This window comes from Lithobates pipiens, unplaced genomic scaffold (genome assembly GCF_037356315.1).
Source record: "Lithobates pipiens isolate NorthernLeopardFrog02 unplaced genomic scaffold, aLitPip1_a1.2 Scaffold_10, whole genome shotgun sequence".
NCBI lineage: Eukaryota > Metazoa > Chordata > Amphibia > Anura > Ranidae > Lithobates > Lithobates pipiens.
In genome coordinates, this window is record NW_027507686.1 from 51,475,594 (window position 1) to 51,503,355 (window position 27,762).

At 43.4% G+C, this 27,762-nt stretch overlaps 1 protein-coding gene across 1 annotated transcript in view; it reads left to right on the forward strand.

Annotated features, from left to right (window-relative positions):
- The window catches only part of SLC12A3 (solute carrier family 12 member 3), a 95,823-nt gene extending 69,148 nt beyond the window's left edge, over positions 1 to 26,675 (forward strand). The window contains exons 18-27 of the mRNA XM_077454731.1: positions 6,025 to 6,159; positions 7,992 to 8,098; positions 11,332 to 11,414; positions 11,543 to 11,623; positions 17,634 to 17,735; positions 18,811 to 18,922; positions 19,061 to 19,147; positions 21,565 to 21,700; positions 23,619 to 23,686; positions 26,039 to 26,675. Of these exons, the coding sequence (XP_077310857.1) occupies positions 6,025 to 6,159; positions 7,992 to 8,098; positions 11,332 to 11,414; positions 11,543 to 11,623; positions 17,634 to 17,735; positions 18,811 to 18,922; positions 19,061 to 19,147; positions 21,565 to 21,700; positions 23,619 to 23,686; positions 26,039 to 26,180 (1,053 nt within the window). The 3' untranslated portion in view covers positions 26,181 to 26,675. The remainder of the gene's footprint in view (positions 1 to 6,024; positions 6,160 to 7,991; positions 8,099 to 11,331; positions 11,415 to 11,542; positions 11,624 to 17,633; positions 17,736 to 18,810; positions 18,923 to 19,060; positions 19,148 to 21,564; positions 21,701 to 23,618; positions 23,687 to 26,038) is intronic.
- Positions 26,676 to 27,762: the final 1,087 nt, after the last annotated feature.

A 27,762-nucleotide genomic window follows, 5' to 3' on the forward strand; every position in this document is an offset into this window, starting at 1 on the left:
GTTCCATAGTTTTGGTAAATTAAAAGTTAATCGTACAAAGATTGTATAGTCAGATTTTAAAATGTATGGTGACCCTTAGGTATAACTTTTTCTTGATCATACATCACGGGACACAGGAGCTTCATTACATAGTGGGTTATATAGGCATCTCTGGTGATTGGACACTGGTTGACCCTAATTAAAGAGAATTCCTCCCCTATATAACCCCTCCCATCTGGGAGGCACCTCAGTTTTTTCGCCAGTGTCTGGTTGATGGTCACGTAAAACTTAGCTCTATGCAGGTCCCTGCGAGGGCCGAAGGGCTACAACAAACCGGATCCATACCTCGGGCCGATATTTGACTCCCAAGATGGTATGGTACCCGGGCCTCGTCTGCCGAAGAAACGAGGTTTTGCCTGTAAGTCCTCTCCATTGGAAGACTGGGCTCTGGGAAAACCAGACTTGGGGTACTGTTTACTCAGAGCGCCCGTAAGTTTCTGGCAGAGCTTTCTACATGGCCCAGGTGGGAGGATCTTTTCGTAAGAGCCCCAGATATACCTGAAGGTTGGCTAACAATACCCGCCGTGATGGGTGAAGGCTGGAATTGGTCTGATATCAGCAATTCCTGCGGCGGGGACAGGTAAGGGAAGTCATCCTATATATTTAAATATATGAATGGATTTCTTCATTGTGAGTAGTTGTATGTCTTACCTGGTTTCCACCACTAGAGGGAGTAAGAGCAGCCTGATGCATACTTACATGCCTTTCAATACAAACTCGCTCAGTGAAAGCCTGGTTCTCCAGCTACTCACGTCTCCTTACAGTTCCTGTCACAGTTAAAGGTAAAGAGGGGTCCCACGCAGGTCAGGGGTCCCACGTTGCTCCCTTTGGGTTCTCCTTTCCCCCCCCCCCCCCCGGATTCCGCGGTCCTCGTGCACGCGCGCGGGCGCGCTCCAGGCCTAATGGAGGAGGGGGGGGTGTGGTTGCGAGCCGTGCACGTTAGTGTGCACGGCGCTGTACTGCGGGCTGTAAGCATCCATGGGGATTGGATCCAGGCAAACCTTAAGACACCTACTCAGCATCAGGTTGTGCAGTTTAAGCAGATATTGATTTATTGTGAGACTTTAAGCGCAACAGTGATCGCATTTGTACTAGTACCTCTGCTTTGTAGCTTAGTACTATGTCTCCTCGTAAGAGGGTCTCAGGGGGAGGTAATAAGAGCACCGGCAAGTCACCGCCTAGGTCCAGGGGTTCCAAAAGTGCCTGTAAATTACCATCCCCCTCTGCAAGACTGGAGCCAGCCTCTCATAACGAGTCAGTGCACCTGTCAGGTTTTGCAGCCTCTCCTAATGTCGCAGCCCCGGTCTATGTCACTGAGGACTCCCTTAGGGCTACATTGGAGGGTTTTGAAGGGAGGATCATGAATTTTATTTCTGCTTCCCTAAAAGATAGCAGGAAAAGGGGTAGATCCCCTCCCTCTGCTGAAATCCCTCTCTCAGATAGTTGTTCTGAAAATGAGGAGGGATCCCTATCCTTGGATAGGGATCATGAGCAGTCGAATGAGTCAGAGGATGAGGAGATAGTCCCCTCCTCCCAGGCACTCAGAAAGCAGGTGCAGTATTATACTGAATTGGTGCGTACCACATTCAGAATGCCGGCTGCTGAAGTCGCTACATCCTCTGTCTCTTCCCTGGGAGTCAGGAAAGCCCCACAGACTGCTTGTTCCTTCCCAATTCATCCTTTAATGGATAAATTGACGTATGAGGATTGGGGACATCCCGATAAACTGTTTACTCCTCCCAAAAGGTTTTCTATGCATTATCCTGTGGAGGAAAGTTTCACCAAGAAATGGGGGGTCCCATCTGTCGATGCGGCTGTTTCTTGTGTGAATAAAAACCTAACTTGTCCTTTGGATAATGCGCAGGTATTTAAGGATCCAGCTGACAAAAGGCTGGAAACCTTATTAAAAGACTCCTTTTCCATGGCTGGAGCTGTGGTGCAACCTACAGTCGCAGCCGTGGGGTTGTGTCAGTTCCTCAAGGAACAGGTTAAACAGATGTTTGGACTCCTTCCCAGTGAGGAAGTAGAGAATTATGCAGAAATGCCTCACATCTTGTGTTTCATAATTGATGCGATTTTGGATTCTGTCCAACAAGCATCGCGTTTGTCCCTCATGTTGGTTCACATGCGAAGGACCCTATGGCTAAAAAATTGGGCTGCTGAGATGTCATGCAAAAAGCATTTGACTGGGTTCCCGTTTAAAGGGGAGCGTTTGTTTGGGGAAGAATTAGATAAATTCGTCCAAAATATTTCAGGAGGTAAGTCTACTCTCCTTCCAGTCAAAAAGAGCAAACGTCCTTCATTTAGGCGTGCTCTCTCTCCCGAAGCATCAAGCTCTAAACAGTGGCGACGGCCTTCCCAGCCCTCCTCTGCTAGAAAGCCTCAGGGCCGAGCCCAGGGACAGAAAAAGACTTGGGGGCGAAAGCCTGCCAAGCAGACCCCCAAGACCTCCTTGTGAAGGGGCGCCCCCGCTCGGCAGAGTGGGGGGAAGGCTCCTGCAGTTTGCAGGCGCCTGGCGGGAAGAGATTCAGGACAAGTGGGTGATCTCTTCGGTATCTCTGGGCTACAGGCTAGAGTTTCAGGAGATTCCACCTTCTCGTTTTCTAAGGTCAAGGATCCCCAAGGATCCAGTAAAGCAGAAGCCGCTATTCCTGGCCTTAGATCAGTTACTATCCCAGGGTGTGATAGTAGAAGTGAGCCCGAAAGAGCAGGGTTCAGGTTTTTATTCAAATCTCTTCACCGTTCCAAAGCCAAACGGAAGTGTCAGACCTATCCTGGATCTGAGAGACCTAAACCGTTTTTTTTTACATATCCAGACCTTCCGGATGCAGTCAATGCGCACTGTGGTCTCCTCCCTGCAAGGGGGAGAATTCATGGCATCAATAGATATCAAAGACGCATATCTCCATGTGCCAATATTTCCCGCACACCAGAAGTTTCTAAGGTTCGCGGTAGAGCGGCGCCATTTTCAATTTGTGGCCTTGCCGTTCGGGCTGGCTACGGCCCCTCGAGTCTTCATGAAGATTCTGGACCCTCTCTTAGCAATCTTAAGAGTTCAGGGCATAGCCGTCATGGCTTACCTAGACGACTTGCTTCTCGTAGAGAGAACTGCAGCGTGCCTAAGTCGCAGCGTCACCAGGACGCTAGAACATCTAGAGCGCCTAGGTTGGATTATAAACCTAGAAAAGTTGTCCTTGCAACCGACCACCAGGTTGGATTACCTGGGTTTGATTATCGACACCGCTCAGGGCAGGGTGTTTCTTCCAAGGCCAAAGGCCTTGGCCATTGGAGATCTGGTGCGCCTGATTATGGGCAGAAGATCTTCCTCCATTCGGTTATGTATGAGACTTTTGGGAAAGATGGTCGCCTCATTCGAGGCCGTCCCATTCGCCCATTTCCACTCAAGGCCTCTGCAAAGATGCATCCTTGCAGTTTGGAACAGGAAGCCCCAATCCCTGGAGCTTCCTATGCGTTTATCCCCCGGGACACGCAAAAGTCTTGTCTGGGGGTTACAAACCAGGAATTTTTCTGAAAGGCAAAACTTTTCTTCCCCTCTCATGGAAGATTGTCACAACGGATGCCAGCCTGACAGGCTGGGGAGCCGTATTAGAGGGAACGTGCTCGCAGGGGAAATGGTCTGCGACCGAAAGTCTGCTGCCCATAAATATCTTGGAGATTCGGGCAGTTTACATGGCACTCATAGAGTGGTCTTACAGACTGCGAGGTTTCCCAGTTCGGATTCAGTCCGACAATGCCACCGCAGTGGCTTACATCAATCACCAGGGCGGTACCAGAAGTCTGGTGGCCCAAAAGGAGGTGAATCGCATACTTGTCTGGGCAGAAGAGCATGTTCCGTGTCTTTCTGCAGTCTTCATCCCAGGAGTGGAGAATTGGCAGGCGGATTTTCTCAGCCGCCAGCAGTTATGCCCAGGAGAATGGGCTCTGCACCCCGACGTGTTTCAGAACATATGTCACAAGTGGGGCACTCCAGACGTGGATCTGTTTGCGTCCAGATTCAACAGGAAACTGGACAGGTTTGTGTCAAGGACAAGAGATGCGCTTGCCCAGGGGTCAGATGCTCTGACGGTTCCCTGGGATCAGTACAATCTGATCTATGCCTTCCCCCCGAGCCCGCTGCTATCGCGGTTCCTGGGAAGGGTCAAGAGGGAGTCGAAGTCGGTCCTTTTGGTGGCCTCAGCTTGGCCCAGGCGACCATGGTTTGCAGAAATCATGAAGTTGGCAGTGGGCAGGCCATGGACCCTCCCTCTCCGGCCAGATCTGCTCTCACAGGGTCCAATCTACCATCCTGCTTTACGCAGTCTGAATTTGACGGTCTGGCTGCTGAGACCCACATTCTGAGAGACCGTGGCCTTTCGGGGCCAGTCCTTTCTACTCTGGTCAATGCCAGAAAGCCGGCCTCCAGGCGTATCTATTACAAGATCTGGAGGACATATGTTTCCTGGTGTGAACTCAGGAGATGGCATCCTAGAAAGTATGTCATTAACAGAATCTTGGCCTTTCTCCAGTCAGGCCTAGAGATGAATTTGGCCATGAGCACCATCAAGGTGCAGATTTCGGCCCTGTCGGTATTTTTTTTTTCAAAAACCTCTTGCATCACACTCCCTAGTACGGGCTTTTATCCAGGGGGCTATGCGGATAAAACCGCCAGTTAAACCTCCGGTATGCCCATGGGATCTGAATTTGGTTCTCTCTGCCTTACAGGGCCAACCATTTGAACCTTTGCATCTGGCTTCTTTAGCTCTCTTGACTAAAAAGCTGGTCTTCTTAGTAGCCATATCCACGGCTAGAAGAGTATCAGAATTGGCAGCTCTTTCCAGTAAAGAGCCGTATTTAATTATCCAAAAGGACCGGGTGGTTATGCGTCCCAGCGGGTCCTTTCTACCTAAGGTGGTTTCGGGTTTCCATCTGAATCAGGATATAATCCTACCATCCTTTTTTCCGAATCCTCAGTCCATAGAGGAAGAATCTTTACACACTTTAGATGTGGTTAGAGCAATCAGTCTTTATCTTCAAGCAACTGCTCAGATAAGGAAAACTGACTGTTTATTTATTCTGCCGGAAGGCCCTAGAAGGGGTCAGGCAGCGTCAAAGTCCACTCTCTCAAGGTGGATCAGACAAGTTATTTCTCAGGCCTATAGCTTAGAGGGGAAGATTCCTCCTTTTCAGGTGAAAGCGCACTCTACTAGGGCTGTCAGTGCCTCTTGGGCAGTGCATCACCAGGCCTCCCTGGCTCAGATCTGTAAGGCTGCGACTTGGTCATCAGTCCACACATTCACCAGATTCTATCAGGTGGATGTCAGAGGGCAAGAGGATATCGCCTTCGGGCGCAGTGTACTGCAGGCTGCAGTCTAGGTCCTCAGGTCCCTGGCGGTCTATATTTATGTTCTGTGTCTCCCTCCCCTCAACCTGAGCATTGCTATGGGACATCCCACTATGTAATGAAGCTCCTGTGTCCCGTGATGTATGATCAAGAAAATGGGATTTTTATATACAGCTTACCTGTAAAATCCTTTTCTTGAGAGTACATCACGGGACACAGGGCTCCCGCCCCTCTTGGGTTTTACGTGGTTTCTTATTGCTTTGCTACAAAACTGAGGTGCCTCCCAGATGGGAGGGGTTATATAGGGGAGGAATTCTCTTTAATTAGGGTCAACCAGTGTCCAATCACCAGAGGTGCCTATATAACCCATTATGTAATGAAGCTCCTGTGTCCCGTGATGTAAGCTGTATATAAAAATCCCATTTTTGTTTTCTTCACTCTTCAGGACTTCTTGGCTACTGGCACTGTTTCTGCAGCAAAAAATGATATAAAATGCACATAAAATGTAAAACTTACAAAATATTTTTTTTATTAACAATTAAAAAAATTATTATGTTAGTTTTTTATTAAGATATATTTTGAGAACACCTCATTGTTAACCTAAAATAAAATACAATGAAAAATATCCTCTGTTTTTTGCAAAGGGTCCACGAAAACAGAAACTCCAAGAGCTGAACCCAGAAGGTCACATCAAGTGGTTGAACAAGAGAAAAATTAGAGCATTCTATACAGGTCTGATTGCAGATGATCTGCGAAGTGGAGCTCAAATGCTGATGCAGGTATGTACCGCTTGTATGTCTTATGTAGGGTTTAAAGAATTTTATTTTAAATAGATTCTTAGTGATTGTAAAATTGCACCTATTCTTGTGTTCATCCTGTTTTGGTGCTCAGTAATACACTCATGACTCAAGTTTTCTGAGCTGCTCACTTTTCCTCTCCATTTAATTCTGCAGTACCAAATGTACCACTTGGTTCCCACACTAACCACTTGATTCCCACACTACATCTATTGACGTCATGGGGTTACAGTGGTTATATCTAAATGATGCCTGAGGCCACAGACATCATTCAGATATTTCCGTTTTCAGCCGGCGATTCCCTACACCATAAGAATGATCATAGCGGCTGTTCCGCCGCTTGATCGTTCTTACGGGCGGTGGGAGGGGACGCCCCCCCCTCCCGCCGCCCTCCGGTACTTCTACCGACTCACCGTTTCCATCGGTGAGTCGGTCACAGGATCCGCCGGCCCCAGCAAGTAATCATAGAGATTTCCGGCGGACTAGATTGTCCCCGGAGTCTCTATGATCGTTCGGAGGCCGGGCGCGATGTTATGACGTCACGCCCAGCCTCGGTATTCAAATAACGGCGCCGATCTGGCTAGGAAGCCAGGATCGTTTTTTTTTTTTTTATTCTTCCCAGCCTAGAGGTGAGATATGGGGTCTTATTGACCCCATATTTCACTGTAAATAGGTCTGATCGTGCCATATTCCGATTACAAGGGATGTTTACATTCCTTGTAATAGGAATAAAAGTCATCAATTTTTTTTTATTTTTTTTTTAAGTGTAAAACTAAAAAAATAAAACTAAAATTAACAATAAAAAAAAAAAAATTTTTAAAGCGCCCCTGTCCCCCTGAGCTCGCACACAGAAGCGAACGCATACGTAAGTCCCGCCCACATATGAAAACGGTGTTCAAACCACACATGTGAGGTATCGCCGCGAACGTTAGAAGGAGAGCAATAATTCTAGCCCTAGACCTCCTCTGTAACCCAAAATATGTAACCAGTAAAAAAATTAAAGCGTCGCCTATGGGGATTTTTAAATACCAAAGTTTGGCGCCATTCCACGAGCGCGTGCAATTTTGAAGCGTGACATGTTGGGTATCTATTTACTCGGCGTATCCTCCTCTTTCACATTATGCAAAAAAATTGGGCTAACTTTACTGTTTTTTGTTTTTTTTAAGCATGAAACAGTTTTTTTTCTGAAAAAATACGCGTTCGAAAAATTGCTGCGCAAATACCGTGTGAGATAAAAAGTTGCAATGACCGCTATTGTATTCTCTAGGGTCTCTGCTAAAAAAACTTTTTAATTGTACGATATTTTTGTATTTGTGAATGTTTCACTTACAAATCTTCGCAGCACACACCAGTAATAAAGAAATATGGAATATATATGTATAATTATTAAAGGATCAGTTCACGTAAAAGTTCTGTTTCATTTTCTGGATTGGCATAATTTAGGGTCTAGATGAAAAAAAAAGCTCTTTTGTTTCCAGTCTGCAAATTATTACATTCTCTGTAATGTGAACTAATTGAAAAATAATTAAAAATGCAAGACTCAAGGATTCTATTGCATTATCCTATAAGACAGTGGAAGAGATTTACAAATTACATGAGTAGTTATTGTAATAAATGTAAATTTTGCATGTAATTAAACTGTGCTTATGTTAGGTTGATTATCCTTGTGGAAATGTTTATAAATCTCCCTTATTTATCTGGGAAAAAAGATTTTCTTTGTCTTTGTAAAGGCTTGCATAGTGTTGCACGCACCCATGTACACCCATGTACCCAATGACTTTATCTAAACGTCTGTTCTTCTTTCTATTTTGCAGGCAACTGGGTTAGGTCAAATGAAACCAAATGTCTTGTTTTTGGGCTATAAGAAGAACTGGCAAACGTCTCACCCAAGTAACGTGGAAAGCTATGTGGCAATAATTCAGTATGTATGGTTAAAACTGTAATTTAATGTTCATTGTGACATTTTAATATTTTGGAACAGTGGTAAATGCTAAATATGCATTACTGAGTTTAAACCTTAAAACTCCACATCAGTGAATGTAAGGCCTAGCTAAGGAGTGACTAACGCAGTGGGGTTGATTTAGTAAAACTGGAGAGTCCAAAATCTGGTGCAGCTCTGCATGCTAGCCAATCGGCTTATAACTTTAGCTTGTAAGATGGGGAATAGGCTATTTATTCCCTTACCTGTGCCAATGTGTATGTGTATATTAATAATAGTGATATTAGTGGCTGCCCATTGTGAAGTTGAAGAACTTAATTGTGAAAAAAAATTTTTGTTAAGTGAACCGCACACCCTACTCTTTTTAAAGGGTAAGTTCACCTTTACAGAAAACTTTGTAAGGTGAACTTACACAGGTCCCCTTCCTCACCCCCGATCCCGCTAACCTGGACCACAGTAATCTCCGGTTCTAGGCCCCGGTATATCCGTGGCAGGTGTCCGGGGCTTAGAAATCCTCTCAGCTGAATGTCCAAAAAGTCCCCCTAATTGGTCAACGCTGTCACATGGACCAATCAACAGCTGCATAGCCCATCCTGTCGGGATACAGTGAGGATTTCTAAGCCCCGGGCTCCTGGCGCGCATATACCGGGGCTTAGAACCGGAGATCTGTGTTCACCTTACTGTTTTTTTCTGTAAAGGTGAACTTACACTTTAACAAACATATACCTCATAGATTGAAAATAAAGGCAGTATCATAGGCAACCACTAGGTGTCCCTAGCGAGTTGATAACCATATGGAAAAGTAATGATGATAATAATAATAATACAATATAGTGATATATGAGAGTCACCAGATTTCTCCAGTGTGTGATGATAACTTTAGTGACTTATAATACAGTGTCCACAAAATGAGTTAATATGTGTCCAAAATTCATTGTCCAATATGTGCCCATCAGGCAATGTGCAAGGATACATTTGATTCCATATATCTGCCAATATAGTGACTAGAGTCTTCCTCCAGCAATGCTCAACCTGCATTCCACTATTAACAGAAGTGATGTATCACACTCGACCACACCCAGTGCATTTCGTCAGCAGTCTGACGTCATTGGGGGTCACATGACCCCTGATGACGTCTATGAGGTACCGTGTTTCCCCAAAAATAAGACCTACCCCGAAAATAAGACCTAGTGTTATTTTCTAGGAGGACTGCAATATAAGCCCTTCCCCGAAAATAAATTTCAGTATTTATTATTATTATTATTATTATTGATAATTATTTATGGTTATTTATTATATTATAATTTATGTGTTTCAAACTTTATCATACCCGGGATGTCTACTAGACTCTTGTTTGGACAGATTTAGGTGAGTTGTTCCTAAGAATTACAGGCCTACAATATAAAACCCCAAATTTCTATGCAAAACATTGTACCGTTTTGAGGTGCAAAAATCTTACATAATCATACTGCCAGGGAGGTTAAAGTGCTTGTAAAGTCTTGTTTTTTTTTTTCCTATAAAAATAACAAACATGTTATACTTACTTGCTCTGTTGCAGTGGATTTGCACAGAGAAGCCCGGATCCTCCTCTTCTTGGGTCCCTCTTCTGTGATCCTGGCCCCTCCCTCCTGTTCAGTACCCCCACAGCAAGCAGCTTGCTATGAGGGCACCTCAGCCGAGTTACAGCTCCCTGTGTCCATTCAGACAGGGATCCCCGGCCCACCCCTCTCTCCCCTGATTGGCTAGCTGACTTTGATTGACAGCAGCTAATGGCGATGCTGCTGTGTGTCAACCAACGAGGAAGGAGAATCTCGGACGGCTGAGACACTCTTAGCCCTAGTACACACGGTCGGATATTCCGACGGAAAATGTCCGATCGGGCCGCGTTGTCAGATAATCCGACTGTGTGTGGCCTCCATCGGACTGTTTCCGTCGGAATATCTGACGGACAAAGCTTTAGAGCTGGGCTATAAAACTTTCCGACAACATGATCCGATCGGACTTTGTCCGATCATGTGTAGAGAATTCCGATCGGATAAAGTGCCACGCATGCTCAGATCAAATTCCTAGACCAAAGCTATTGGCTTCTAGCCTGAACGTAGTCCTGTTGTAATGAAATAACGTCGCCACGTTACGTACGATCGGATTTTCCGACAACTTTGTTCGACCGTGTGTATGCAACACAAGTTTCGGACAAAATCCGTCGGACAAAATCCGTCGGATTTTGTTGTCGGAATGTCCGACCGTGTGTACAAGGGCTTGGACATCGCTGGACAGAGATGGGGCTCAGGTAAGTGTTAGGGGAGCTGAGGGGGGCTGCTGCACACAGAAGGCTTTTTATCTTAATGCATAGAATGCTTTAAGATAAAAAATCTTCTGTTTTTACAACCACTTTAAGCTTTGACAAAAAAACTTGGAAACTGATTGGTTTCCATGCAGAGCTGCACCAGAGTTTTCACTCTCCAGTTTTAGTAAATCAATACCAGTGGCTCTAACATTAAAGCAGCCATTTTTTTTTCTTAAATTCTGTAAGGTATAGCCATAATGTGCTAGTATGGATCGCATACTGGCATATTATGTGAAACCTACCTTAGAACAAAGCCCTCCAGTGGTGTGTTGTCACCACTAAAGATGCTTCCATCTTCACTCAGTCTTCCATCCAGGTTCAGGGACTCCGGCTGTTTTAGTGGCCAGAGCCGTGTGCCGTTCCTTCAGAGCACATGCGCCGGTGACGCCACCAGTTGCATCTAAAGTATATATTTAAAACCCCTTTCAGGCTTTTATTGTTGTCTTTGTCCTGCTGGGAAGATTATCTCAGTCAATCTTCTCCATCGATTCTTGTCACTAGAATAGCATATGACAAGTAAACTTACAATGGGGACACCTGTCCTTGTAATACCTGACTTCACTTTGGCGAGATCTCCTCTCACTCCTTGTTCTGTTTTCAGGACAGGAGAGGAAAGGAAATATCCCCAATGGGACATAGATAAGAAACACACTCATAGAGATTGCTTTTTGTTTTGACGGAAGATACACTATAATTTAGCTCTGAGGAGTTAGTAAGCATAAACTCTCCACATTTCTCCCATGTAGGTCCCATGTACTGTATATTTGTGCCCCTGGAATGACTCTGAAGTATGGAGCATGGCATGCAGTTTTATGTAATAATATGTATGAGATATAATATGAGTAACCCAGTTGTCTCCACATTGCAGTGATGCACTTGACTTTAACTATGGGTTGTGTCTGCTGAGGATGAAAGATGGCTTGAACATGTCTCGTGTCATGCAAGCTCACAGTAAGTGGCCAGAGACATATCCACTTCCTTTTTGTAACTCACACCTGGATACCCCATGCTGTAAAATTTGGAGATATGTGTTGTGTTTTTATAAATCTTTCTACATAAAATTCTATTGTTCTCTGCAGTCAATCCTGTGTTTCAACAAATGGAGGAACCTAAATTGAAAGAAGCGGAAAATGGATCTGGCTGTATGACACAAGGAACATGTGAGTCTGAGATATTTTTTTTTTTAGATTCAATAATTTTTATTGAAGTTTTCACAAATACAAAAGGATAAGATAAGCTGTGACATAAACTGATATGCATTAAAACGTGAAGCAGAGGATAATTTTGAGTGGTTACATTGACATAACATACCGTAAGTCATGATAAACGTGAATGAAAATATATTGTTAGCAACAGACGAGCGATAAGGATATTGTACCCCCATCTAGACACCCCAACTGGGAGCAAACTGTGTCATAGGATGGGGGACAATACAACCCCTCTTTATTTTCCTCAATATATTTTTATTGATAATTTTTCAAATATAAATAACAGTACTATAGGTTATATAAAACAACTTACATAGCAGGCTGGATATTATCATAATAAAACTATGGCCCGCCTACACAGCAATACCAGCCCTCAATATGCATTTATAAGCCCCCCGCCACCCCCCACCCCATCTACCCACCCACCCAGCCCACTTCGAGCGCGCAACGCCAGTCCTGAATGCCCTAGTCATGGTCAGATATCCATATTTAAGCAGGCAGAAGCAGGAGAGGAGGAGAGAACCCCCCCACCCCCCCCCCCCCCCGCAGTCCACCCACGCCAATCGAGTGCTGGTCCACCCTCATGACAATCTCACTCTGGAGGGAATCCCATGTCTGTCAACCAAGGGTTCCATAATAACCCGAATTTCCTTAGGTTCTTTAACTTTATGAACATTGCTCTCTCACACCATACCATGGAGTTAATTGCATTAGCCCACTGTTCAATTACCGGGGGATTTTTGGTTTGCCAATTTAGTGCTATCAGCCGCCTGGCCTGATATAGGCACCTCAGGACAGATGGTTTAATTAGCGGAGGGATTCTATTCTCTTCAAATATCCCCAGCAAACAAGCCCTGGCCTCGGGTTTCAGGGTGGACCCTATTTATTTTAAGAACTATTTCTAGCCATAGCTATATAATTTTGGGCATTTCCATACCATATGGAAGAGGTCTCCCGGTGCCCCACATCTAGGGCATTCGTCACTAGATTTCCTACCCATTTTCCACAGTTTTTGGGGGGTATAATATACTCTATATATGAGGAACAGATGGGACACGCGTTGGGATGGAGAGATAGAGGCCAGGTGTCCCTGTTCGAGGGTCTTAGCCCATTGTTCTTGGGATATCGGACCTACATCCGCTATCCAGCCCTGCCTACTTTTAGCTGGACCTTCGCCTTTCAAGACTTTTCCTCTGAGCTTTGTGTATAACCGCGAAATCTGGCCTTTTGCTTGGCTACGGTCCATTAGATCCTGGAGCTGGGGGGAGTCTGAGATATTTAAACTTGAGTGTATATTACAGATGGAGACACTCCTTTTGTAAAACTTTATGTACTCAGTGAAGAAGTTTCATTCGTTCCCTGAGTGTGGTGCTTTCAGTAGAGGTCGACTGATATATTGGCCGATATTTGGCCATTTTGGAGAAATCGACATCGACCAATTATTATCCAAATTAGGCCGATATTGAACACTGGCCATACCTCTGCCAGCAGAGTGTGGAGAAGGGAGGAGGAACTTCACACTCTGTTGGCAGAGCAGTGCCGCGGTGTGTGAAACTGTATGCCGAGAGAGAATTGAGGTCAAAATTGAGGTTGGATGTCGGGGGTGGGCGGGACCCAGCTATGCAACACCAGCTAATAGGATGGGATCTGGGTGGGCCGCTGCGTGTATGTGGCCCCTGCTCCTTTCTTAAACAGCCCAATCATTGGCTGGGTAGCTGCTGGGTCCCGCCCACCTCCGACATCACACTGAATTTGTCAGCTCCTCTCTCTTTCTCCATACAGTCTCACACACTGCGGCGCTGCAGAGAGCATTCAGTTTCACACAGTTACACTATCGGCTGTGAAACCTGCCATTGCCATCCAGTGCCACCTGCCAATGCCAACCAGTGCTACCTGCCAGTGCCAATTAGTCCATCTGCCAATGCCACCTGCCAATCAGTGCCATCTGCCAGTGCCACCTGCCAGTGTCAATCAGTGCCATCTGTCAGTGCCACCTGCCAGTGTCAATCAGTGCCATCTGCCAGTGCCAATTAGTGCCATCCAGTGCCACCTGTCAGTGCCAACCAGTGCCACCTGCCAGTGGCAATCAGTGCCATCTGCCAGTACCATCCAATGCCACCTGCTAGTGCCACCTGCCAGTGCCAACCAGTGGCACCTGCCAACCAGTGCCAACCTGTGCCACTTGCCAGTGTCACCTGCCAGTGCCAACCAGTGGCACCTGTCAAAAAAAAAATCAGGCGCAAAAATCGGCATCATATATCGGCCATCGGCCACCTCGATTTCTAAATATCGGCACCGGCCAAAGGAAAACCCATATCGGTCGACCTCTAGCTTTCAGTAGCCACTTTGAATTGCAAAGGAATGTTATGAGTGAAATATGGGGACTTCCATTTCTTATCCCTACTTCTACAAGTACTAAGCTGCCCGTCTGTCATACAGATCCTCCTGCTTTAGATCAAATGTTTAGATCAGCCTTTCTTAACCTTTTCAACTCAGAGGAACCCTGGAAATAACTTTTCAGTATTGTGTAACCCCTGTTAAAAAGTACTATATCTAGTATATCTTCTATATCTATTAAATCCAGTAATTTGCTAATGGGAATGAGCACCCTATGGCTCTCACATCCTAGCAACAAGGCAGGTTTTCAGGGGAACCCGAATGGCCTACAACAGAGGTCTCCAAACTATTGAAGCAAAGGGCCAGTTTACTGTCCTTCAGACTTTAGGAGGGCCATATTGTGGCTAGTGGGGGGGGGGGGGGATGTCCCAGTTATGCCCTGCGTATACTTCTGCAGTGCTTCCCCACTGCTTCTTCGTCTGTTATTTGTATTGCTCAAAAACCTGGAGTCCCATGAATTGGGTAGGGCTTTCACGAGGGTGCACTGGGGGCATTCTCAGCAAAGATTTTGCCAGTGTCTAATCATCTTAAGGCAGCCTGCACTTAATCCTGGTCTATGAATACAAGTCCTGTATCCTCTGCTGTACAATTAGGATATAATTTTTCTGATTTGGGGATTAAGATCACTTTAATGATCTTGATAGTTCCCAATTTTAAAGCAATATCCTGCTTTCTATTACACTTACAGGCATACCCTACTTTTAAATACGCAATGGGGTTTATTTACTAAAGCTGGAAAGTGCAAAATCAGGCTCACTTCTGCATAGAAACCAATGAGCTTCCAGGTTTTATTACCAAAGCTTAATTGAACAAGCTGGGGTTAGAAGCTCATTGGTTTCTATGCAGAAGTGAGCCTGATTTTGCACATTCCAGCTTTAGTAAATAAACCCCATTGTGTACTTAACCCCCCTGACGGTATTCCCGAGTGTGGTTCGGGGTGAGATTTTTGTACCATTAGCGGTAACCCCGAGCCACACTCGGGATTGCATCGCTGGATCCAGAAAGAGATAACTTACCTTGTCTCCGGGATCCCGCGATGTATCCCCGCTGTGTATGGCGCCCGGGCCTTACGCACCATGCATTGTGTGCCCTGGCTTCCGTTCCCTGCGAGCGTAGCAACGCAGGGAGGTGGAACCAGCGCCAAATTCAAAATGTATAAAGCACAAACACACTGATGCATTGTAATTCTATTGGATTACATTACTAAATGAAATAAAACTGACCTTAGCTTGCCCCCACTGCTTTATCCAGTGCCCCTGCCTGCAGTTTTACTGTACTTTGTGTCTGGAAACTGCAGAGCGACCATGGCATCAAAAAAGCGCACCTCTACCTCAAAAGTGGCATATGACCTGTCTGAAAACAGTGATACAGAATCGCTTGCAGAAGTGAGTGATAGCGATTCGTGGGGAAGTTCGTCATCAGGCACGGAAAGCGATTTTAGCGATGATCCTGCGACTTTGCCCAGTGATGTGCGGACTTGGTGCTCGATTGATTGCGGTACGGAGCATGCAGCTCCCCCAAGATTTCCATTTACTGGAACACCTGGTCTCAAAGTGGATGTGGATGACAACCCATTGGCATATCTCCAACTCTTTTTGACCGATGAGGTTATAGAAAAAATTGTTATGGAGACAAATCGGTACCAGGAACAACAAGTTGCTACGCATCAGAGGTTTGCAAGGAGCAGAAAGTGGGAACCAGTAACCAAGGAGGACATCTGGAAGTTTCTGGGCCTCATAATTCTTCAGGGAGTGGTTGGGAAACCCCTGCAGAAGTGGTACTGGACCACCAACAAATTGCTAGCAACTCCTATTTTTGGCACCGTCATGTCGGAGTACAAATTTTCCCTTATTGTGAAGTATTTGCACTTTGAGAATAATGAGGAATTCAACGAGACTTCTCATCCAGCACCAAAACTCAAAAAGATTTAGGGGCTTTACCAAATGATTCAGCAAAATTTCCAGAAGACCTATGTACCCGATAGAGACATCAGTATCGACGAAAGTCTGATGGCCTACAAAGGAAGACTTAGCTGGATACAGTTTATTGCGTCCAAGAGGGCACGTTTTGGAATAAAATCATTCATGCTCTGTGAATCCAGCACTAGGTACATATGGAATTCCATACTTTACACCAGGAAAGGAACCAAGTTCAATGAAAGATTCGGTAACTATGGACTGGCAACCGCTTCCGTTCTTACTTTGATTGAACCGCTGCTGAATCAGGGCTACTGTGTAGCCACAGATAATTCTTTACAGTTCTCCAGAACTCTATGAGTTCCTTTTGCAGCATAAAACAGATGCATACGGGACCGTTAGAGGTAACCGGCGTGACTTGCCACCAACCTTTGTCAATAAAAAGTTCAAGGCAGGAGAAATAGTTGCCTGGCAAAAAGGAAAAATGATGGCACTGAGATGGCGCGACAAAAAAGATGTGTGCCTAATGAGTACCATTCACAACACCTCTACTGTCATGGTACACACAAAAGGTGGAAAAGACATCATGAAGCCCCAAGTCGTGATGGACTACAACCATACTATGGGAGGTGTTGACCGAGCTGACCAGGCCATGACTTTTTACCCAGCCATGAGGAAGCAACAGAAAAATTATTATAAAAAAATCTTCAGGCACCTTCTGGAGCAGTGCCTGTGGAATGCTTTTATTCTTCAAAAAAAAAAAGAGTGACAGGCCTGTTGTTCATGCGGACTTTGTTTGGAAAGTTGCCGAACTTATTTTCCTCAGGCACCAAACACCAACGTCTGTAAACAGATCTGGCCGTCGTGCTGCTGGCGTTGTGAACCCAGAATGCCTGACTGGTCGGCACTTTATGGACCACATTCCACCAACAGAAAAGAAAGCAGCACCCACAAGGATGTGGTCAAGGTCGTTTGCTGCTCTAAACGTGACGACACTGGAAGGAAAATTAGAAAAGAAACAAGGTTCTACTGTCCTGACTGTGATGTTGGACTTTGTGCTGTACCATGTTTTCAAATTTTCCATACCAGAGACTAAACGTCTGAAGCAATATGACTACCAATATTGCACCCTTGTTTGGCAAAAAAAAATGTCAGTGTTTTTGATTATATTATTTACTAAAATTTATTTAATAAAAAGTATGATTATTATTATATTATTATTTTTTATTATCTACAGTTATTTATTATATCATAATTTATGATTTTGTGTTTCAAACTTTATCCTACCCGGGATGTCTACTAGACTTTGGTTTGAACAGATTTCAGTGAGTTATTCCTAAGAATTGCAGGCTTACAATATAAAACGCCAAATTTCCATGCAAAATAATGGTACCGCTTTCAGCACCTAAAATCCGAAATAATAATACCGCCAGGGAGGTTAAAAGTGGGATATGCCTGTAGTTCCTTCAATATAAGGTTTGCAAGGCTGGCATCTTCAATCCTAAATTACTGCCTATATCACAACAAAACTATCCTTGTTTTACTGCTCAACGGCTTCAAGGAATCCACTATGGTTCCATCCAAAGCTGATAAGCATCTAGGTTACTGAATGTAAAATGCTGATGTATATAATTCTTCTTTATTTGCAGTGGATCCTGAGGCTGTAACTGCTGAACAACAGGCAAGCACCATGTTCCAACTCAACCAAGGAAAGAAGACAATTGATGTATATTGGCTATTTGATGATGGAGGTTAGTGATACTTATCGCTTCCAGCATGTTACCTCTAAAGTCATTGACACTGTAATATTCTCTTTCTTCCTCCCCCTTGCTGATCACTTTTACATAGGTTTATATGCTAAACAGAGTTATATATACAAGTATATGAAATGAACTCGAGAAGTGTTCAGCCGACCATATATGAATCAAAATGCAGCCGGTTCAGCAGGGACTGGCCAAATTTCGACTCATGTATGGGCAGGCTGTTTGCACATACCCTGTCAGGTTTTTTCGATTGATCAGTGTATTCTGACAGCAGGGAAGTCTACCCACCATCAGAATACAATAACTCGGAAAGCGGAAGATATTCCCCAATCCACATCTAATGTATGGATGGTGGAATCGGGTCATCTTTTTTTGAACAAAAGAACTTAATAAATGGGCTGATCAGCACACAAAAAATGAAACGACTTCAACATCTTGTCAAGGCACCATAGTAAAATACGGTCTCTGAGTTTTACTTGCCTTCAATTTTGGTAAAAGTCTGGGGATTTCTGAAATATGTCTCCATGTTGACAAAATGCATTGGAGTTAATGGTGTTTTTTAGGGTGAAATGATTCCTGAGGAATAGAAGTTCCTTTTAACATACAGTTCTAGGCACTCATTAGCGAGGAAAAAAAAATACATAGTGACAGTGCAAAGATAACAAATATTCAAATAGACAAAAATGAACACGCAAATAAATTACCCTAAACAAAACCACCACCTACCCCCAAAACTGAACTCCCCGCCAAAAAGAAAAAAAAAAAAAAACAGCTAGGAAAATTGTACATGTCTTTTGGGGGCAAAGTTTGGGAACTTTGTGGCAAAATCAATTCAGCCAAAATCACCCCATCCTAATGACCACCCATGTTGTAGCATGACGAGGGAGACTCCAAAAAAGAACAGACATCTTGTCACTGCAATCCACATAACATATTAATGTTGGGGATCAAAGTAAGATATATTTCTATATAAATATATTTTAGCAAATAAAATAATATTACTCATCAGTCCTTATTGATCAGCAATTACTGAAGTCACATGACAATTATATTTATCTGGCAGGTCTAACTTTGCTTATCCCCTACCTACTGAGCCGCAAGAAACGATGGGCAAATGTCAAAATTCGAGTATTTGTGGGAGGACAGATCAATAGACTGGATGAAGAGCGCAAAGCGTAAGATATTTTTGTATGCAATATTATTATTGTTGGGGTAACACCACATTTAATATAAAGACCACAGTAAACAGAATATGTACTGTATAGAGGTTATAACTAATATATTGTCCTAACCTATGATCTTTTGTATTACAGGATGATCGCTCTGCTCAGTCAATTCAGAATTATATTCCATGAAGTGCATGTTCTGCCAGATATCAACCAAAAGCCTCGGCCTGAGCAGTAAGAATAGTATATATATATATATATTTCAGGGTCGGTGATGAGCTAAGAAGGAGCTCTCCTCTCCCCCTAGGATTTAGGTCATATGTCACTAAAAACATCCAGAGCATAAAAAATTTAAAAAGAACAATCTACAGTCCCTTGATACATAATTTAAATAAACCTGCAGTCATATTTTTCCTTGGTAAGTAGTTTAAAATTGGTTATTTGCGTCAAAAAAATATTACAAATTTGGGATTATCATTTTATTGTCTTTTTTTTTTTCATTTTGTCCCTCTGTAACACGAAATTTCTGGTTAAAATCAATTTATATACTTTACCAAAACCTCCATACCAAAGCCTGGTGATAGAAGCTTATTACGCCAATATAAGCATCTGTTTTTTCATAAATATTAAAAAGACAACTTAACACCTTCCCGCCCGGCCTATAGCAGATTGAGAGCCAGGGGGGACTTTCCTAATTCCAAATGGACGTCATTCCATGCCCTCTAAGAAGGCATTGCTTGCGTGGCCGTGGGGCAGCGCAGCAGCGCGATCTCACACCAGCTGATCACTATACCAGCCCGCTGCCAGTGTCCTGTGATCGCTGTGATCAATCATGCCATGCCTTTCATGCCATCCATTGTATACAATTGTGTTGATAGCTCTGATTGGCCCCAGTGATCACATGGTATAGACAGGGCCGATCACAGATAATCACAACAAAAGACACAGACTGAATCAGTTTGATTTCGTAAAAATGGTGGTTGCTTTGTACCAATGAAATTCATTGGTATAAGCAATCATAATGTGTAAAAAAAAAAAAAAAAAAAAAAAAAAAAAAAAAAAAATATATATATATATATATATATATATATATATATATATATATATATATATATGTATGTATGTATGTATGTGTATATATATATATATATATATATATATATATATATATATATATATCCTGATTTACTTATCCAGAGTAGTACAGAGTTACTATGGTAACACTATTGTTCTTGTAATAGTGTGGTGAAAAAAAAATAATAAAAAAAATCTTTAAAAAAAAGTAATAAAAAAAGTAAAAAATTACTATTCAATTTTTAATTTTTTACATACCGTCAGAAGTCAATGTCCCTGATCACCACCACACCAGTTATATGATATCGCTGTACTGCACTGGTGACAGTATGTAAAAAAAAAAAAGACAATTGTGATTTTTTTTTTTTTATTTCTTCATTTTCCAAAAAATGACAGCTTCAGAAAACCCCCCATGCCTCTTACTAAATACCTTGTACCGTCTACTTTAAAAAAAAAAATGGGTCATTTGGGGGATATTTGTACTGTCCTGGATATTTGTACTGTTTTTGGGCCTCAAGAAATGGGTACATCAGGATTTATCGATTTTCAGATATCCATCCCATAGTTTGTGGACTCTATCACTCTCCTACAGACTAAATAATATACACTGATTTGGGTTATTTTCACCAAAGAAATGTAGCAAAAAAATTGTTTAACAAATAATAAAAAAAAACAATGGTGATTAAATACCAAAAGAAATCTCTCTTTGTGAAAAAAAAAATGGTCTGGTATCTAGCTATTATAGCGTCACTGCTGTGTGACAACACTGCTCCTACTTAGAGAGCTGCTAATGCATGTTGTCACTAATACAGGAAGTTGCTATAACTGTCAGGATCAACAGGATCGAAAAAAAAAGGAACAAATATATTACCTGGATCAACTGCAATTAAATTTACAATGCTGGGCATTTTTAAACTTAGGGTTCAGATACATTTATAAAATTGAGGAGATCCCACTCTCAGAACTGCTGAGAAGGAGGAGCTGACACCTACAGCCATATCATCACTCTGGTGATCTGTACTAGAAGGCCAAATAGGCAGGAGGCGGAAAGATTCTGAAGAGGAACAGCCATCCAGCTTAAGCAATGCAGACATAGTACCCGGAGGGGTCATAGGTTTTATTCTTTATGTTTTAGAGCATGGGGGCAAAGAATGCAATAATTACACCTTACATTAAAGGGGTTGTAAACCCTCGTGTTTTTCACCTTAATACATCCTATACATTAAGGTGAAAAAACTTCTGACACTGACTGGCCTCCCAGCCCACCACATTTTACTTACCTGAGCCCCTTAATCTCGGCACTGTCCCTCTCTCCACGGAGTCCCAGCTCTTGATTGGATAGACTGATAGTAGCGCAGCCATTGGCTCCCGCTGCTGTCAATCAAATCCAATGATGCGGCCTAGGGGCCGAGTCCGGCATTTATGATGCGGGGAGGAGTCGCCAAGGGACCCCAGAAGACAATGTTTGGGGCCACTCCGTGCAAAACGAGCTGCACAGTGGAGGTAAGTATGATATGTTTGTTATTTAAAAAAAACGATCCTTTACAATTACTTTAATGTTCTTTTCTTATTGATAGTGTGAAGCGTTTTGAAGATCTTATTGCTCCTTACATGCTGAATGATGGTTTTAAAGAAGAACTTCTAGTAAATGAGATGAGGCGTGACTGCCCCTGGAAGATCTCAGATGAAGAATTCAAAAAGAACAGAGCAAAGGTCTGAATGAGAAAAAAAAATATTTGTGTTGTATGATGAGATGCTGGGTTCACACTTGTGCGATGGTAGACATCGCATGTGATTTGCACAGCATTACTGTGCAGATCACATGCGATGTCTGTGCAATGCGATTTCAGCCATGCAAACTGTATGGCTGAAATCGCATCGCATTCACACCATAATGGTGCAGGACCCTTTTTTAGTCCACTCTGGAATCAGATCGCGTGGGTGTTCACACCTATGTGATGTGATTCCTGTACCATTTGGCAGTTCGCATTGCAATCTGTGAACCGATCTGGAGGTGTCATTAACTTTACATTGACACCCCCATCGGTTCGCAAATGGCAGTGTGAACTGCCTGCGAATCATATGCGATGTGGGAACGCGCACAGGATTTGCTCTGGTTCCACCATTGCATATATGTGTCTTGGGACTTAAAGTGGATCTGAACTCCAATAAATAGATAAAGACTTTAAAATGGTAATTATGTGTAAGCAATACCTAGAAAAATGTACACTTTATTTGAAATTTTGCCTAAATAAGCAGAGCACTTCCTGGTATGTGAGTGCCTAGCATCTCATAGATCTATATCTGCAATACAGGCATACCCAACTTTTAAGTACACAATGGGGTTTTATTTACTAGAGTTGGAAAGTGCAAAATCGGGATCACTTCTGCATAGAAACCAATGAGCTTCCAGGTTTTATTACCAAAGCTTAATTGACAAGCTGGGGTTAGAAGCTCATTGGTTTCTATGCAGAAGTGAGCCTGATGTAATGGGGTTAGGATCCTGTGCAGGAAGACAGGCAATACTGGTGGCTAGTCCTTTGCACTCTGCCTGTCCTTTTGGGCGCAGTTTCCACAGTTCAGATATTGAGTAGAGTGACTCCTAGTTAGAAGAGCAAAATGCCACTAATAAATTTGGAATTTGTCACCGTAAGGCAAACTTAGCCTATGTCAAGATGCATTGTGAATTTAGGAGAAAGTATACAGTAGGAACTTCCAAGCTGGATTATAATAGGTGGAGGGATAAAAAGTGCAAAATTGCCAGAGACATGTTAAAAGAATATGTAAACCTAACATTTCAGAATCTTGATATGTGCCTGCTGTACTTTACCATGTACTTGTATGAGCAAGTATCCTGTTCTCTTTGAATTGCTTCTTTTGTGTGAAATCCCTAATGTTCCTGCCAGTCCCTCTGCTTTCTGATTAAGATCTGACCACGCAGCAGGAGAGCACACGGTGGTCAGTTCTCTTGCTTTGGTGGGAACTAAGCATGCTCTCCACCAATGCTCAGGCTTGTCCTGACATGCCCCCGTTGCACAGTCATTCACTGGGAAGATCAGAGTGCTGCTGCTTCTTCTGCCTCAGCTCTTATGCAGCTAAGAACAGAGGGAAGGGGAACAAAAAGGTATCTTTAATGTTTTTTTATAGTTATGGTTGGTGCTTCATATTCTTTTTTTGGGGGGGGGGGCAGGGCAACCACTCGCGCCCTCCCCCCACTCTGTCAGTCAAATCATCCCCCCGAGTACACCCTTTTTTTTTTTTTAAGGCAATTAGAGCCTCACGCCTTTTTATCATGTGCTTCAATATAAAAAAAAAAAAAAACACTGAAATCCATGCGCCCAATGCCCTGCATGTAGATTAGGGGCCGGGCACATGGATACGGGGGGCTGCGCTCCTAATGGAGCGGCTGCCACTGATGGCTATCCACAAATGTTTTGCCTTTCATTTATATTTTAAACCGAATGGGTTGTTTTAGAAGGTGAGGGTTTACAATCACTTTAATGATTACCATGTCTCCACAATGTATCTGTTTTTTTGTATTATTTACTGATACGCATTTCAGACACATACACATATACAGTAGTATAAGCCCTGATAATGAGTTACATTCTCTTTTTTTCTTTCTGTATAGTCTTTTAGACAGGTCAGACTGAATGAAGTCTTGTTGGATTATTCTCGAGATGCTGCTCTCATTGTCATGTGAGTATAATAGACCTCTACAATAGGACACTCAAGTACTTGAGAAGGACAATGTGCACCTTCCAATCTCTTTTAGTTTAGTTTGGTCACTAACAGAAACAGGTTCCTGGACCCTACCCCCTGGGCTCCTTCCGTTTGGTGACTCAAAGTGCTGCTTAGTGTCCGTATTTCCTATTTGTCCTCATTCTAAGTTGCAGTATCACATCCACCTTCCATGTAACATCCCCTGAAGAAGCCCCCAAAAGGGGCGAAACATGTCAGGAGTTCTCACTCCAGTTACTGTTGAGTGACCATTTTTTGGGTAGATGTGTTTACATGACTGCATAACCTATGTATAGCCAAATGATTTTCAAATTGTGTTTTATGTAATAAACTTTTATATTTTTTTTTACATCTTTGATGTATTACTAGTTATACTTTTTTGCTTGGCACCTTAAAAATCCCACCAAAACCTCTCCCCCTGTTCATATATAGTATTCAGGGATGTTGGTGCCTTTTTGTTGACACTGTCGCCTATCCATACCAATTATTATTATGGTCTATTATGGTATTATGGATTATAGGAAGAGTCACCAAGCCAAAGTGCCATTATGTAAAGACAAGGGTGCCAGAGTGTAGAACTGAAAGTGGCAGTTATAGTATATATTAGTATGAAGAAGGTATGACTTTGCTAGACCTTCATTTAGCACTAAAGTGCAGGGGCATCTACATGGAAAGATGTGTGGAAGCTCAGGCCCCATCCAAGTTGGACCCAGGAGCTTGTGCATTCCAATATTTATGCTGGCTTAATCTTTTTGATGGACAACCTATGTCAAAGGGGTGCTAGCCCCTGCTCATTTTATTGACAGAAGTAAACCTGGGAAAAAAGACAATGGGGTTCATTTACTAAAGGCAAATGTACTGGGCACTGCAAGTGCCCTTGCTCCAGAGCTTAGTAAAGGAGATAAAGCTTCACTTTGCAAAGAATACTTAATTGCATGCAAGGAAAAAAAACAAACATTTTTGATTGGACGTGATTGGATAGTAGAAATCAGCACCGCTCCCCCTCATTTCAGAGCTCCCTCTCAGATCTAGAGCAAATGCACTTGCATAGTATATTTGCCTTTAGTAAGTAAACCTCAGTGTGTACATCTCATCAAAGTAGATGCATCTTGGGCAGCTTATGGTCCCATAATAAGGTAAGTAAGCAGCAACAGGATATCTGGAATCACAGAGCAGGCAATCAACCATAAAGGCCGGTTCCCATTGCTGCGATGCCATACATCGCATGTGATTCGCACCGCACTGCTGTGCGAATCACATGCAATGTCTGTGCGATGCAAATTCATCCATACATCTTGAATGGCTGAATTCGCATCACATTCGGACCAAACTCACACAGGACCCTTTTTTTGGTCCGCACCAAAATTGGATCTGATTTCTGTCCAAATTGACAGTTTGCACTGTGATATGCGAACTGGAAGTGTCATGAACTTTGTATTGACACTCCCAGTGGTTCGCATAGGGCAGTGTGAACTGCCTGCAAGTTGTATGCGATGCGGAATCCCGCACTGAATTTCCAGGGTTTTCGCATCACAGCACTTGTGAACCGAGTCTGAACCATAATCAGAACAGAAGGCAAAGGTAAAAGCTTAAAAAAACCAAGGTTGGTCATTAGTGGCGGTTGGTGTTTTTTTTTTTTTTTTTTTGGGGGGGGGGGGGGGGGGGGGTCCGGCATTTACCCCATCTAGGCATCAGGCAGCAGACAGCAAGCATTGGGCAGTGGCTCCTGTGTCCCTTTCCTCCATCACGGCAGCTGTGTGTCTCCTCCCCTCCTCCTAGGCATCCAATAGGATCACCTATCCTTTCAGCCAATTGGGTGACACGGTCCTAATTGGGGGGGAGCAGGGTCAGTGTTATAATAGCCAATAATCATTCGCTATTGTAATACACCTGGGTGGGCTGTGAGTGCATTCTCAGCACCCAGAGTCTACCCCCACCATTGGAATTCATGCACCCGGCGTCCTGCAAGGGGCCAGAGGCATGGACGGGGGGGGGGGGGGGGGGTGATCCCTTAATGACCAGGCCTCCCCTGTTGGTCATACTGTGATTGCAGACCTGGTCAGATAGGGACGGATCTGCTTGAACATAAGACAATTTTCCACTAAAGGTAGATCTTGATAACTTACTAAAGCAACTGCATTGACCCATTGTGATTCTGGGTGCACTTGTAGTTTAAAATAGAATTTTCAGGTGGCTGTTAATGGATCTTTGTGTGAATGTACATGCATAGATGTTCCTTAGCCCATGAGAGATAGTGACATTAGTTTTATAGTCTGTATTATTTACAGGTATTTTTTTTCTCTTTTTCAGAACAATGCCCATTGCCAGGAAGGGGAAAACTCCCAGTTCACTCTACATGGCCTGGTTGGAAACACTGTCCCAAGACCTAAGACCACCTGTCCTGCTGGTCAGAGGAAACCAGAAAAATGTTCTTACTATGTACTGTCAGTAACATGTGAACCAATACCATCTCCGGATTCCAAGAAGAGCAAGTAAAAATGGCTAAAGATGCAGAAATATGAGCATTCCATTTATAGACCTCTAAATGTAAAAATTGTAACAGTCTTCAAAATGAACACCTATACAGAGACATTGTAATAGACCAAACTGCTATATAGAAAAAAGACACCCATTTATGTATTGTATTCTATACGTCTGAGCACTGTATAAATCTATAGGTATCCTTTCTAGCATAAAGCGTTGTGTACTGTTTTGTTTCTTATTAATATTGTTTGGCTTTATATTGGCCAATTTTTACAAAGGTTGGCTCATTATACAGTTGTGCACTATCTGATACAAGGTAAGGGTGAACTATTCTGTTTTCTCCTTGTCATCATAGCTTCTGGTTATGTCATAAATATGTGAAAAAAAGTAGAACCTGTGAAAATGCAGATCCCACCACTTGTCTGAATAAATATAGGCAGTGTAATCACTGTCATAAAAAATCTTTCTGGCATCTATCTTCACTATTAGCACTACTGTCTATCTTTATGTTAAAGTAGATGTAAATCCACTCTCATCCTTTCTAAACTACTGCAATTTTGGCTATCTAGAAGGATATACATGCCTCCTGCATGTATACTTATCTGTCAAACATCTCTCCTCTGTCTGCTATGAGACCCGAAAAACTGCAGATTTTGCGGGTGGGTCTGTTTTCCAGGGCTCAGTGGGTGGAGTCGTGATGTCAGTAGACTCCCCGCCAACCTCTACACTCCTCTTATCAACATGCATTTTCTCCTGTGTATTTCTTACACTGAACTTCTGCTATGATCACTAACATCCAGTCAAAACCCAGAAAAGTCCCCACATGACTTCAGCATGCCAAATCATGCTGAGGTGTGGAACAGCCAATCTTTGCAGAGCTGATGAAGAAAGGAGTGGGGGAGGGAATTAAAAAATAATGCATGTCTTAGGCTAGTGCACGAGATATGTAAATCACCTGTCACTCACAGCAAAGGGGAAGAACGGACAAAGATTTCACAGTTTTTCCCTTTTATTTCACTGAAAAAGGATACAAGGATTGCTCAGAGCTGGATTAACTCTTTGTGGCAAGACTGGGCACAGCTGATCTGAAATCCCATACTCTATATTGTGTCAGACAAAAAATAAAATAAAAATTCGGGTTTACATCCACTTTATTAACCACTTCCCGACCGGCGCACGCTGATGTACATCGGCAGAATGGCACGGGCAGGCATATTGGCGTACAGGTACATCCATTTTTAAATGCCGCCCTGCCATCGCGTGCGCGCTGGTCGGGGCCCCCGTGAGTCTGGTCGTGGGTCCCGCGGACTCGATCGCCATGGGGATACCCGTGATCATCTCACAGGGCGGCTGGATGGGGAGATGCCATTGTAAACAGCATCTCCCCCTTCTGCCTAGCAACAAGTGACGCTGATCTCTGCTCCATGTGATTGGAGCAGAGATCAGTGTTCACCAACACAAAGCCCAGCCCCCCACAATTAGTAACACGCCCCTAGGAACACTTAACCCCTACGCTGCCACCCCCTGGTTAACCCCTTCACTGCCAGTGT